This window comes from Molothrus ater, chromosome 6, assembly GCF_012460135.2.
Source record: "Molothrus ater isolate BHLD 08-10-18 breed brown headed cowbird chromosome 6, BPBGC_Mater_1.1, whole genome shotgun sequence".
Classification (NCBI taxonomy): domain Eukaryota; kingdom Metazoa; phylum Chordata; class Aves; order Passeriformes; family Icteridae; genus Molothrus; species Molothrus ater.
Genome location: NC_050483.2, coordinates 35,544,577 through 35,559,980, shown reverse-complemented (window position 1 = coordinate 35,559,980; position 15,404 = coordinate 35,544,577). Strand labels below are relative to the sequence as shown.

The 15,404-nt window shown below is 35.2% G+C and overlaps 1 protein-coding gene across 1 annotated transcript in view; it reads right to left on the bottom strand.

The window, feature by feature from the left end:
* Window positions 1–15,404, bottom strand: part of SCFD1 (sec1 family domain containing 1) — a 48,462-nt gene that overhangs the window by 16,001 nt on the left and 17,057 nt on the right. Inside the window, exons 11-15 of the mRNA XM_036383942.2 lie at window positions 12,217–12,356; window positions 11,085–11,175; window positions 10,690–10,763; window positions 10,066–10,147; window positions 3,097–3,193 (exon numbers count right to left, since the gene is read on the bottom strand). Coding sequence (XP_036239835.1) covers window positions 3,097–3,193; window positions 10,066–10,147; window positions 10,690–10,763; window positions 11,085–11,175; window positions 12,217–12,356 — 484 coding nt within the window. The remainder of the gene's footprint in view (window positions 1–3,096; window positions 3,194–10,065; window positions 10,148–10,689; window positions 10,764–11,084; window positions 11,176–12,216; window positions 12,357–15,404) is intronic.

Sequence of the window (15,404 nt, the reverse complement as noted above, 5' to 3'; positions counted from 1 at the left end):
CATTCTTTCTGCAAGTTTTACACTTCCCCCTTTTGTCTGTAGTAAATATTATTCTTCATATAACATAATAAATAAATTGTGTAGAGAAATTATGACTCATTTTATGTGGAGATTGCAAATGTTATCTGGAAGTAGGTCCATGAAAAAGCAGACTTAAGAAAAATCATAGAAGTAAAAGCCTCAGCATATTATTTTTTAGCTCTACAACTTACACAGCTCTATGGTTCACTGTACTGAAATACCTGAGGACTGCAAAAGCACTTATATGAACCTCTGACAGGAAAAAAACCCGTGAACTTCCAACTTGCCTTCAGAAAGGATTTGACCTCCTAAATCCTCTTTTGTTGGAGAAAAACACTTCCCATTCTTGGGAAGCATTATTCATATGCAATGAAAATTCATCTCTAGAGATCAAAAGGTTGATGTAGCCATTACTTAGACTATAAATTATTACATCAGATTTTGAACACTATCTTTTTTATTTTTCTAGATGAGAATCACTGTGAGTAAAAACAATAGTTTCAAATGAAGTTTTCAGAAGAACAACTTCTCAAAACAAACATTTCAAATTAAAATTCATTATAAAAGCCTGATACTTTCAGTACAATATTTTATAAGACTGCACTTACTTGTACTTGCGGGTAAGAAAATGATTTTTTTTCCTGTTTTTCTTTTTCTGTATTGTTTGTTTTGGGCTGTTTTCCCCTACTATGGAATGTGGATTATGTCAGCAGGAGACCATCTGACCTAATCTGCAACTTTTATTTATAAGTGAGCATATATTTAGTCTGGCAGAAGTTAGGAGTAAGCACTGTCATAATGAGCATTTATGACTTGGTAGAATCTTCTCAAAGTAGGTTTTACTAACCTTTACCAAATACCACTAAGTCAGAAGACCAAGAACTGAAGAAACTTTGTATTATCAATACCAAAAGCCAGCTTTCAAGGTACAGATCCACCTGGAATTCACTTGGGCAAAAAAAGCTGTCATAAACAGCTGTAAGACTCAGGTCAATTGCCTGTCAAATATTCACTACTTTTTTCTAGACTACGATCTGTGACAACACAGAGAGGCAAACTGCTCAACATTCTGAAGAAAACCTAACTTGGCAAACCTAGAATGGACCACTTTTTCAACCACTTATATTCAGTTGAAAAATCAGCAGGCAGCCCCTAGCTTCCATTTTATCCCTACTCCAGGGTATAGTAATACCCAGTAAAGTGGGAGGCAGCTGATAGAGCTAATAGAGCAGTAGATGAGAACAACACAGTAACAAATGGGAGGCTGAAGCCTGCAGCTGTAAAGTGGTCACATCTAAGAGCTTTCATCAAGAGCTCTGCAGATCCCATTGTCCACAAGACAAATATCCCCACACATTATGCCAATAAATAATCCACCAGAAGCACAGGAAGACTTGATGTATTATTCCTTAAAAATGTTTTTGGTGGTATTTCTCAGTGAATCCCACAATATGAGGCTGGACAGTTTAACAAGACAGCTTGCCTGGAAATAATCACCATGGTTTAACTTAAATCTTTTTCTTACATAAACTTAAACCTAGACAATGAATATAAAATGCCAACATAATACTGTGAAAACCTAGCTTATGAATACTTAGCTTATGAAGAAAAACTCTAGCTTATGAACCTAATCTTTCTCTTGCATAAAACCCAGGAACCTCGCCAATAGCAATGTTGGTAAGGTACATCAGGCTTGGAAAACAATTTGCTCTACACTGAACTCTAAAAAGGCATAGAAAATGTGGATTCAAGTAAGAAGTAATTGTTTGATGCTTACTAAAAGTACAGATTATGCATATTCTTATTAGCTTCAAATAAAAAGTGAATGTATGTACTGAATTACAGACTGATGTCTGACATTAGATTTTCTGAAAGCTTATTAGTTTCTAGACTTGACTTATTATGAGATCTCTAAAATTTTAGCTCAGATTTCTACCAACTGTGCACTATTTCTCCTACTGCCCTTTGATTATACAGCATGGACACCATTAAAAGATTTTTGCAGAATGTCAGCAGGATGTATATATACTCTTTCTACAAATATGAATCATTATACAAACTCCAAGCAGGCATTAAGCTCAGTATGTAGCTGTAAGACTACACACATAATCATGCACTAACAAAACGTTTTCTTGAAAAGCACACTGGAAAAAAAGCAGGAACCCTGGGTCTCTAAATGCTTGAGGTTTGCCAACATAATTGCCAGTATGCAGACAAGTCAGAGATCCTAATTTAAGTTTTACAATTTTGCTCTGCCCGTTATTTTCTTCCAGCCAGCTGGTATCAGATCATACTGAAATCTGTCAGAGTGTTTTGGCATACATCAGGCTGTGACAGATTGAAAGAAGAATTGATGCTGAAATAGTACAAAAAGCTGAGAAGTCATTTGGGTCAGACTTTCAGAGGAAGACCCCCAGTGACTCCTGCTAACAGAGAACCTGAGCACCCCTGGTGTGCAATGTTCTGATATGTCTGATCCCTCTCTGACACAGAAGCTGGGATGCATTGCTTGTGCTCTTAATGATCAAAACAGACATGGCACAGCTGAATCAACACATGCAAAGCTTCAGGTGAGTCCAGTGAACTGGCCAATTTACACCTTGTGTCCCTTCTCTCCACTTGTCCCATTCATCTCTTTCCTCACACAAGCAGGAGCTACCTACATTACAGTCCCTTGATCTGGTCAAATTCTATGATGTTTTCATTGTGCTCGTGAGGTATGTATATGTTATAAAACATGCAGGAGGATTTTAAAGAATTAGTATTGTTCAGACCACAGAATGCCAGAATGCTACACTACTAAATACTGCAAAAGCACATAAAATAAAATATATTGACCTTCCAAAATAAGGGGTTAGGATAGGATTTTAGTAGAGCTGCAGAAGTAGCTAATATTTTGGATATTACTCAACTGAAGCATTAAACTCTCTAGACTGCTACTGAAGATCAATCAAAAGCTGCTTTCGTTACAAATCTTGCACAGGTTGCTTTTTACCAACCCTGAAATTCAAGCAGGTATAGATTTATTGGATAGCTTAACAAATTTTATACCAAGTTCAGATTTAAAGTACTCACCATCTGGGTCAGAAATCATGTCCAGAAGAGATTTATCCAGAGTGGATTTGCTCATTATTTTTTCCTCATATTCAAAATACACATCCAGCTTTCGACTCTGTTTAAGAGTAAGTGTTAGGATTAACATCTTAAAATTGAGAAAGAATATTTATTTTCTCTTTCAAGAAGGATGCAGTTTAAGTTAAAAATACAGTTTTAAAAATTTATTTTTAAATACATTATTAGTAAAAGTAACTAATGCTTGTATTATAATATGCTTTTATTAACTCTCAGAAAGTTGATGTGTATTTAATTATCATATAAAAAAGTGAAAAAGCAAGTTAAGACAGGGGTGTCTGCTGTGAATATTGAACTGGAAGAGAAGATTTGTTTTCAACTATGGCTTTGCTGCAGCTGAAAACTACATGCCATCATACACATTGCTATGTTGTAAAAGGAAAAAATAATGGTCAAGTGAATATCATGTCCAATTTATTCTGAACCTCCAGGCTCCCAGGCCACAAGACAATTATTCAATGCAGATAAATATGGGAAATTCCTTTATACATTAAGGCATCATCTCGAAGAAACGTTGGCAACTGCCAGCTTGGGCTGGTACGGAAATTCTACCTCAGATCAAAGGCTTGCCATAATTCACTTACACTAAAGATGGAGAAGTTTATAGTTAGATTATCTTGTTGACACTGGAAAAGAAGTCTCTCATTATACAATGACACATCTAGATGTTGTGAAAATCCTTTTCAGGGAGGATGGCACAGGGACTACACAAAATTATTGAGGCAAAAGCTTTATGGAAGACATCACATTGCCATGCAAGTAATGACTGCATTGCAGCACATCTGCACAAACAGACAAGCTTTGCACTTATTGATCATGATCTTACAAGCTAAAAATAGAAAAATGCACTCCAGAACTTATTTTAAAACATTCCACTACAATGCAGATCATTATGTGTGTTTGAACATTAAAATGTAGCATCACAACCAATGTTATGACTACTCAGCTTACAAAACCTTAGTATCTGGTAACTAACTAAATCCTGATGTTTGAACACATTCAGCCATGTATTGGCTCCAACAGGAGACTGGCAGAGTGGATTTCCATCTCACTGCTTTGGAAGTGTGTCAGGTCCACACCATTGCTGCTGTGAGACTGAAATGATATTGCCAGAGAGAGCAAGAGTCACCTTGCTTTTCTTGGGTTAAATGATTTGAGAAATTTTGCCTGATAATGCCAAAGCATTTAAAACTGCTATGGCGTATTTTATTCAGTGCAGTAGTAGTTCTAATGACAGGACATAAAAACTTTAGAAGTCTGGTTTTCACATATTTCTGAATTCTACTAAAATTATTCCTGAGATCACAAATAAAAAATTAATTTCAAAAAAGTTATTTTACCACCTCTCCAAAAAAAAAAGGTATTTCTCCAGTGTAAGGCTATCAGGATATTTCAACTTCTGAGCACTGTAAGTTCCTCAAAAAAAGAGCTAGAGAAGAGAAAGCAAAGTAAAAAAGATATGAATTACAAGAATATTTTTATATTGAAAGCATATGGTGATTAGCTTATGATGCAGGTAGCTGTACAATGCTTCAATTTCTCAGTTGCCACTTACTGAACTCCTTGAGAAGAGCATTTACTTGCAAAGCAACAACTTAATTTAAAGTTTTTGTGGATGCTTGCAATTATAGCTTATATAGTAAATCACCATGAAGAGCACTCAGAGATGACCCCCTGCTACTTTTAGGGGCAGAAGAATGTCTTCTGCTGATTGTTATAGTGACTATGACTACATAGAAGATGCATGAAATGAGAGAAAAAAAAAAGGACTAGAGCTTCCTTCAAGCTATATTTACCTTGAGTTTATGTTAAAAGAGCAGTATGAAGTCTGAATAGAACCCAGCTACCAGCCTTTTTCCAAGACTTTACATCACATGTAATTTGGTATCTGGTAAAACACGTGAGACCTCAATTCTACAGCACCTTGGAGATTTTCTGCGTTACAGTTTCTTTAAATCTCTCTACAGACGTAAAGCAATTGCAAAGAAACTAATACAAATTTTTAAGTATTTCCATTACATTCACTTGCTTTTTGTATTTCATCTACATTAGTATCGCGTTATGTGAGGCTAGATTCAATGTTTTTAAGTTTAAAATATTTTTCCCTGACAAGAGGCATCCAATAAAAAAGGGATTGTCTTGAAATGTGGAAATTTGATCTTATAAAGTTAAATATATTACTGTTGAATTTGGCAAAGCCCATATTATCTTAGCTGGTGATCTGTTTACGAGAAATTTATTCAGATGCCATGTAAAAATGTACAACATAAAAAGATTCACTGATTCTCTGTATTTGTTTACAGATCAACTTCTAAATAAAATTTCGTAATTCAAACATCAATTTCAATTTTAAGAACAGACTGAAAATTGTTAACTTACTTGGAGCACAGGCTAGGTAAAATTCTTCTCAGCTATGTGCAACTTTATGATTGTTTGACTATGGCAGCTGAACAAAACAGATTACCAGCAGCAAAGAAAATTCACTGGTTGCATATATGGGCTACACTTTGAGCCTAAACTGAAACACTAATGATACATGTACACTCACTCTCTTCAAAAATTTTGCAGAATTACTTCTGAAGTGTGAACTCAGCACTCTTTGGGGGAAAACCCCCCAACTGAAAATCCCAAAACTTCAGGTCCGTGTTTCTTTTTCTATCCACTATTTTTTTTTTCTATCCACAATAGGGACATCAGAGGTAAGCAGCAATGTAAAACTTTTGAGACTCTGTCTGATGTGATTAACTAAAGGGATGGATCAATGTGGTAAGCCTATTCAGCTGCTTCTTCATTAGATAACTAATGAAAGTTACTAGCAAAGATCTAATTAGGGCAATAATTTTTGCTAGGAATTGGATGGACACCTAATCAAATTTCACATGGGTTACTGTGCCTTAAACACAACTAGTTACCTTTTGATAGATATCCCAGATATGCCACATCAATGAGACAGTTTTCGAAGAGCCAACTTGTCTAAGAGGTGCTGATAAGAAGCAGATGTCCCATTTAATTTAAATAAGTGCAATTTTGCTCACTCAATGGCAAACTCATAGGCATGCCAAGAGGAAAAGCTGGGGAATAGGAGCTAAACAATCCTGTAGATTCAATAAAAAACACAGTAAAGAATATGTTCTTATGGGTGCCAAACTGGCAAGCAATGTGAAGAAAATCAATAATAATAATAAATAATATAAATAAAGATGCATTTACTTTTACAGTTATTCCTTTTCTGACTCCTGCTCTTGACTTTCTATTACGACGTCTTGTTCCACACCAATCTCATTCAAGAGACCTTTCTGGCTGCCCCTTAAGAAACAGGATCCTACATTGCAGTTAAAGTGCCACACTTCAGATGCTTTTTAAAAAAAATACATTTGTGAAAGTTTTCAACTTATCATCTTTAGAAATAGGCTATTCGTAAGCCAAAACTTATTTTAGGGAAAATTACTGAAGTGCATGGGAAAGTCTACTTGAGCACTGTACTCCAAAAAGAACACGATTCTTTTTAAAGCAAGTAAGTGGAGGCAGGACCCATTAAAATCTCTTAGAGGGTAATTTTTGTAGAGACTTGCTGGAAGCTCTTCTATCCTCTTTACACTACAAAAGTTCTTAATTTTAGAGAGAGAGAATATGCAGAAGAGAGGAGACATTTTCTAAGAAACTATCTGAGGTCCTTTTTAAAGATGCTGACAGAGAAAGACCAGAAATAACCGCCTCCAGAAAGAGGGAGGCTGGTCAGGTAATCACAGTGTGCTGCTATGGAGAGGAAGAGAAACTCTGGAAGAAGGCTGGGAGTGGCAGACACAGCCAATTCCTTTTCACTGAACTGCACAGAATGATGATTGGAAGGTCACTGTAACTGAACTCAGGAAAAGCTGTTGTTACTAGAAGGTTAATGAATTATCAGTTCTGAACTACAGAAAAACAGCCTGGCCCACTATGACGTACATATTTCACAAACACATATCATTTCATGTGGTGTAAGATCAAAATGTAAACTTATTTAAAACAGAGTACTTAAAATAGTGGAATTCCTTTAAAAATATGAATTTGAAAAGTTGAAAGGCTATTGTCAATCCCAATTAAGGGGATCTCAATTAAGAGATCATTCAAAGTATCAGACCTTGAGATCAAGCAGAAGTAGAGATACATAATAAAACCATGTAGGAATTTTAAAAATAACCTAAGCCAAATACAAGTAATTTAATAATACATATACATTTATACATATAATTTAACAATACATATAAAAATCTGCCACTTAAATTCTACATCTGTAGAATTCTAGCAAGAGATTATCTAATCTACCCCCCAACCATCATTTTACAAAAGTATATGTGTGCATCTTTTTATATTTATGATTTAACATACATCAGTAATCCTATTCCTATTATAATGACATGCAAAGATATGCATTACTTGAAACTTTAAAGCAGCTACATAGGCAACTGTAGCTCTAAATCTGTTATCTGTTGGGTACAGACCTTCAGTCACCAGCTTCGGCAGCGGAAAAAACCAATAAATGCAAAACAAGGATGCATTTGTTCTAAGCACTGACAATAAATACTTGATAGCTTGCTTCATGAAAAAGTGATGCATACTTTCCATTATTTCACTAAATCTTAAGCCAAAAAACTGCCAGGACCCGTAAGTATGTGATTAATTTCTGGTTTCCTCTTGCTGTGTCTTAGAAAATAATCCAAGAGAATGTGGAAAGCAGCTGTAAACTGAACATTAAAGTATAACCACAAGAAAATTTTAGTTCACTTAGTATATCCAAAGCAGGTCTCATTGCACTCTTTCCATAGAACCTTATATATATAGTGAAGAAAAATGCTCAAATAATTAATATAGTAAAATCACATAATGGATAATGCAAATAGTCTATTTTAAAGTAGGAATGCACTTCCTGATTATTTTAGAAGTGAAAATACAGTAACCTGAAGAAGAGCATGGCACCCCACTAGCTCCTCATGACCTTAGCACTTACTTGCAAAAAAGAATCAGCCTTATCCTAATCTGGTTTCATTATGTAACTGTGTATAAAACCTCTTAATTACAGAGTCAATGTCTCATCAGAATTTCTTTTAAAAGTACAGGATGAGACACTGCCCTTTTTGAGAGTATTTTTGAGGAATCCATTAGGTAGCATAATGTCTTGTCTACTAAAATTCCACAACTCAAAATTGAAAGATACTTTTTCTAACACTGGAGGGTGAAAAGAGAGGAGAAAACGGTCAGGAAAAAGCAGTTGGAATAAACTTTACATTGATTCAGTTAAAAAGCTTTATCATAGGCAAATTTCAATATGCGTCCGTCTGCATTAGTTTAAGGCAGTTTCCTAAATATCTGGAGATGAACTGAAGCTTTTTAAATCAAAAGAAAAGATGATGGAGATGTACATATCAATATATTGAAGAAACTGCATGGCCATTTGTCTCACAATTTTCTTTAACATTTATACAATAGGAAGGTAAAGAGCCTGAGCACTTTGCAGTACCAGAATTAAGAATGTGGAGGAATGGACCACCACTCCTAGGGCTCTCCCTAATAGCATCTTCCCTATCAGAGCAGCAAGCCAAGGGCTGGTTGAATGCCCAGATAAGGCAATTCCTTCCACCTCTAGGTAATCAAATGTGTTGCTATCATTTAATGCATCTGACTCCAGCTCACTGCCAATAGGATACTGGAAAGCCAAAATGATGTTACTGCCATTCTACATCTTGCTCTGAAACTCGTTTTCCAACCAACAAATCGTATATGGAATACTACTGGTCTAGGCCTGCCACTATCATGCCAGTCTCTTTCCTGGAAAAGTGAATTTACAGTCAAGGGATCAAAATATTAATATTGTTGACTTCAATTTTTTTCAGTGGTATTAAAGTACTGCTTTAAATTGTCAGATACGAAAATTGACATATCTAATAGTGTAAAAGCCCATATACTAGCCCCTAGAGTAATGAGCTAAGCACAGGCACTTACCTCTTCTCCAACTTTATAAATATGTAAAACAAATTTATTAATTTAATTGCAGAATTAATCCTTGGTTCATATGCAGTACTTAAAAAAAATCAGTAGCAATAATAACTGAGGACAGATCTTACATTCTTTACAAATGTTAAAGCTAGCTTCAAAACACATTGCCTTCCAAGAATTTTAAGTAGCTTGGGGTAAAACTCTCTAATTACTGATTTTCAGTGAGACTTGATGTTTGAAAAACCTTCCAAAACTGAAAAGAATTTCAGCGTTTCTGAAAGCCTCATCTACAATTTCTGTTTTCACGCTGTGAAAACAAATCCATTTTCCAAGTTATCCTGGCAGTAACCAGGGCCTTCACTTGACATGAATCCCTCTGCAAGGTCTCTGACAAAAGCAGCAGACTTAAAACAGGAAAGACAAACTCCCTTGTGAAGTTCTTAAATTATGCACAAGACATCTAACACAGACCCTGCTGGAAAGACCACTTCAGTAAGTTGGATCATTATTGCCACATCTCTGGGTATCAGTTTTGCTGGTGAGCAGTCAACAGTGCCCTTCTGACAAACACATACAGAACAGAAGATTGCTTAGACTGAAGTCATGAATTGCCATGATACATCTCTAAAATAAACAAAACACTACCATCATAAACTTATTTTTTGAAAGACTTCAACCCAACACTTGTGGCCACCATTAAAAAAACTAGAATATACTAGTAAATTCTGATAAGAAAAGAACTGGTGTTCTTTGCTTTCCATGCAGAGGCATTCAGAATTCATTCTCTCTCACCCTTCAACACTAAGTAATGCAACACAGTGAATTCTGAAAAAGCAGCACCATTGAGAAGGCTCATTTTATCTTCACTGCCTCAAATATATTCCTAAAGTTAAGGAGTACTACTGACAGAAAACTCAAGTTAGAGGGCAATTGTACCTTTATGTGCTCCAAAACGGCAGTTGCAACATTTGTATGAAGATCAATGAGCCTCTTCTTTTCCAGAAGTTCTGGAAGAGAGCTGAAGAGATTAAATACAAACTAACCTGCTGATTTGCACTGTTAGTGGAATTGTGCACTGTATACAGTAGGCACTAAAACATTTATAGAACAGTCTGGGTTGGAAAAGACCTTTAAAAGCTATTAAAATCTAAAATTACAGAATAGGGTTGGAACTAAAAAATGACAACATATTGATGTAATGATTCTCATAATGATACCTGAAGAAGGGGATTTCACTAATTTTTTTTGATGAAAGAATGCAGAAGTTGGGGATTTTGGTGGAAGAGTGCAAGCAAATCTATGATGCACTCAGATTACTTGTCTTTGCTGAGGAAAGACTCCAAAGTCAAACACATTGTGGAAGTTACATATGCAAGCACTGGTTTAGGACACTGCATTTAACTTTATCAGAATTATAAAGCATTTAAAAATATTATAGAGCTGAACAGCCTCCATTTAAAGATATTTATTTCAAAGAATACTGAAAGTACAATAACAAAAAAAAAATTAGAAATGGTTCACAGATAACTAAATGACAATAATGCATTATTGACTACTTACCTGACAGCTGAAGTTAGCTTAGCTGTATTATCTGAAAGCATACTTATTGCTCCTTCATCCTCCCCTTCAATGCCCTGGGTTTTGAGGAAGAGTTTGAAAAGATGAATAAAAATAGTCATAATAAATACAAATATCATGCATGCAGATAAAGTCAATACATCTAGAATCTATTTTCTCGTAATGGTATTAATGTCTGGATTGTGTTTTTCAGTTAGTATGGAAGTTATATAATTGCAACACCAATGAACAAGAAATGGAAACTTCTTGTGAAATATGGTACTTCTAGTCCTACTTTTAAGATCATATCATGCCTAAAATTCAGCATGCAATGTAAATTTTTGTCCATGGGATGACATGGGTGGGCTAGGCATCTCTACAAGCCCTATTAAACTTACCATGATACTTTTAAGTCTTTTGACTTCATCTTCTTGGGCTCTGTAAGATTCCAGTTCTTGCTGAACAGACTCGGCCACCTCTGGAAAAGGACTAATGCAATAATCTGCATTAAGCTCAATTAAATCAACAAACTGAAATAATAGAACCAGACAATAAAAACCTTTTTGGAAATAACAATACACAAATCATTCAGCAGAATCAAATCAGTGAAAATAATGACATCTTGACATAATGTAGGTTTACTTTAACTTTCTTACTGCAGGTTTACTTAAACTTTCTAAGACATATATTAACTGCTTTCAATAATTTTATGTAGTTTTGGTAAGAACAATTTTGAGCTCTGTAACAAAGAAATAACAGACAATTATCATGGACAATGAATACTGGCAAAGATCATTCCTTATGTGGTGGTTTGACCCTGGCTGCATGCCAGTTGCTCACCAAGTGACTCTATCACTTCTCTCCTCAGCAAGACAGGGGAGAAAGAAAGGTAGAAAAACCCCCAAAGTCATGGGTCAAGATACAGGTGGTTGAAAAAAGGAAAGCTTATGTGTGAAAGGAAAGGAAAACGACAGGTTTTATTGTCTACTTCCCACCAACAGATGATGTCTGGCTATTTCCCAGGAAGCAGAGCTCCAGTAGGCAGAGCAGTTGCTCCAGAAGAAAAACATTTAAAAAAAATCCCATTGAACACTGCACACTTCTTCTCCTTTCTCTTAGCTTTTACTGCTGAACAGTGGAATGGAATGGAATGGTACAGTATGGTATGGAAAGGTATGGAGTATCTCTTTAGTCAGTTTGAGTGAGCTGTCCTGGCTATGCCCCCTCCCAAGATCTTGCCCACTCTCAGCTTGCTGGTGAGGGTGAGTGTTGGGGAGACAGTGCTGATGCTGTGAGAGCACTGCCCAGCAGTAGCCAAAACACTACCAGATACCAGTGCAAAGCACAGCACTGTGAGGGTTGCTGTGGGGAATGAAGTTCATCTCAGCCAGACCCAATACACCTTAAAAAGAAAGGCCCCCAAGCTAGAAAAGATTTTCAAAGAAGCTTAAAACAGAACTGTCATATTTGAAGAATACTTAGAGTTTATATTGACTAAATAAATATAAACTGTATCCCTTTACAGCTTACCTGCCCTTATGCTTTTGCCAGAATTTATCAGATGTAGTTAAATCATAGGACTTCTTATTTTTTTTCTTAGGTCTTGCACCTGCTGGAGTGCTTTCTGTTCCTGCTGATTCTTCCAAGTTAACTCTATTCAAATGGAAATCCTACAATAAAGAAGAATCTTATGTAAGTATTTGACAATTTAATTGTTTATTCAGTCTTTTATACCCAACAAAATATTTTCTAGAATATTTTCTAAAAAAATATTAACACAGCTATTTATCAGAACTTCCTAAGAAGGCAGGAAACAGTTTACTGGTTAACTAGATAATAACAACAGCAATATAAGGATTCAAAATTACTCACAGTTACTGAACTGTGATCAGTTCAATACTAAACAAGGCAATGAATGTTATGCAAAGACATTTGATTATCTCATATGCAAGCACTCTTCTGACACTGAACTTTGAACACTGTTGTCTGCATAGAAAATGAGTTATTTAGCAAGGACTGTGCTCTAACAATTCCCCAAAACTTCAAAGTAGGAAAGTATCTATGTTGCAGACAAAAAGTGTTTCTAAATCTGTTCACTTACATAGCTACAACATATGAATCAAAGCTGCCAAGAAGCTGATGCCAACAGCAACAGGATTATTCACTAAGAGGACTACTGAGCCACACCTTCACAGCTCTTGCCCTAATTTTTTGAGCACTAGTAAAATAGTGACTGCATGATGAAGCAGAACTTTGCAACAAAGCTGCTATTTTTCCATATAGTTTTTCTTCTTCTACAGATGCATGAACGTAGAAACTACATTGCTTTGCTAGAGGACACAATTCTGTTCACATCACCAACTGCTCCCTGTGGGTCTTCTGGTTCTTTCCCCCACTGCCAAAGACTGCCCTGCATTTTTTGCAGCTTACTTATTCTCTCTGGTTTTCAACAAAGAGTATTAACAAGTATTCCACTTGCTGACTTTGTCCTAGCTCTTTTCAAGGACATTTAAAACTTCAAAGGTGCTCTTTGCTTGAGAAATAATGATAAGAGTGAAACCTTCAACTAAAAGAAACTGTTATGAACCTTTTAGAATAGATAGTTTTTCCAGAAATAAAACATCACTTTATTATTTTCATTAAAGTATACAGAATGGATCACTGTGAATGAAACTGTCAAATAAAATTTTAAAATGTTTCTAGTTAAACCCTGGCAGGGACTTAAATACTTCAAATGATCCATGCCAGAATAGAAACAGAACCAAGTAACTACTCAAAGGAAACACATAGAGTTGATGAACACAAACCTCATCTTACAAGAGGTGTTTAATATTTCAGCAAAAAAATAGTACATTTCAAGGACACATATTTGATAAAAACTTGAAGAGAAAAAAATTAATTTTATAATTTATAATTTTATAATTATAGCTAAATTATATTTAGCTATAATTTTTTATGGAGATATATGTTTTGGATCATTTTAACTCACCAGTGACCTGTGTTTTCAAGTTAGTTTTGGCATTTACAAGTTTTCCTAAAATAATTCTTATTGATTAGTGTTCTTCCTTTCAACCCCCCATTTTGCCCTTATAAGGCTTTCTAACCATGCCTCCATGCCTCTAACTATTTTTCTGTATCCACTGATGAAAGGATTTTTATTCATAAATATAAATCCCTTCATGTAAGCATGTTTCTGTCTAGAAACAGCATGGTTATAATCTCAATGGATGCAGCACTCAACTTTGTGCCTGGGTAGTTCAACACTGCACAGCATTCCTGGACTATTGTAACTGAGACCTTAAACAAAACCCAGTTTGTTTGAAAGCACAGTTTACATAATCAACACCTTGATAACAATTTCATGGTTACAATTTATGGCATCTTAGAAGACTACTGCAGTTATTTCATGAAATATTATGCTCAGTATGTGAAGAGTTTGGAAAGCTTGCCTTCAAGGTAAGTAACTTGACTAGTTTTGAAATTAAACTTTTGCCCTTGTCATGGAACCACAGACCACTTGGTTACAATTTCATGAAAAAAATTCCTAATCTGTGCACTTTTAAGATACAACATTTAACAGGTTAGTCCAGAGAAACTACAGAACTCTACTGATGCAGTAGAGATCTAATATCACTGAATAAGTCTTCCAGGGTTATTCCAATACCCCCCAGATTTGTAGCACTAGCTGTCCTCAGCTTCCAGTACATCTTTGATCACTGCATCTTGATGAACTGAAGTCCTAACCCAACTCATGCTTGAGGCCACCCAACACTAATTTAAAAAGAAACTTGTAGAAATTCACTACTTCTATCTGCAAGTCTCTAGCCAGTTCAACACTTACTGGAGAAAACCTGGTGCAAACTGTTTTTTTCAGATACCCCTTTCCTAAAGAAACTAGGCCAAAAATTGTTATTTGCAGAAAGCACTCTTAAGTTTAACAGGAAAGGATTTGTGATAATGAATTAATTACATAAAATAAAATTTACAAGTGCCCTAAACCATTATATTAGTGCTGAAATATTTTCATCATAGCAATACAAGTTTCTGGACACTATGGATGACTATACAGTTCACCATCAACTTTGTATATCAACACATATGTGCATATTTCATGTATGCCTGTAACAGTCTCATTAATAAATCCAAAATAATTCTCAAAGACAGATATTGAAATTATTTTCACAATAACTCGCAGCACATAAAAACCTCCAGATACTAATTACTCTTAATCTTTTTTTTTTAAATTATTTACTCCACACCTATACACAAAATGCACAAATCTGAGGTAAACAGAATGAGCTATCATTCAAGTACATTTCTACTATTGGTTTTATAAAATAAACTTGAGGAAATAAAGGCAGCTTAAGGTTATTTAAATAAAAAAAAATTAAAAAAATCTGTTTTAGATTCCTTACAGTAGGATTGTATACCACTCTGCACTGAACACTTACACCACCTTGTGGAGAAAAACAGGAAGAAGTATTTTTAGAAGCTCAAACTAAAACCAAAACTGGTTTAAAAACACATAAAAAGCATTTCTTTTTCAAAATTGAATTGCACTTAATGGAGTCTGGATATCACATAACCTACAGATCATGAGTACTGAAAAAAAAGCTGGGATTGCTGAATTAGCGATCTTCTGATGATACCAAGATTTCAACTTTTAAAATATTTGAGAAATTATTGCTAAATAAACCTTCTAGGGAAAATCTTCCAAG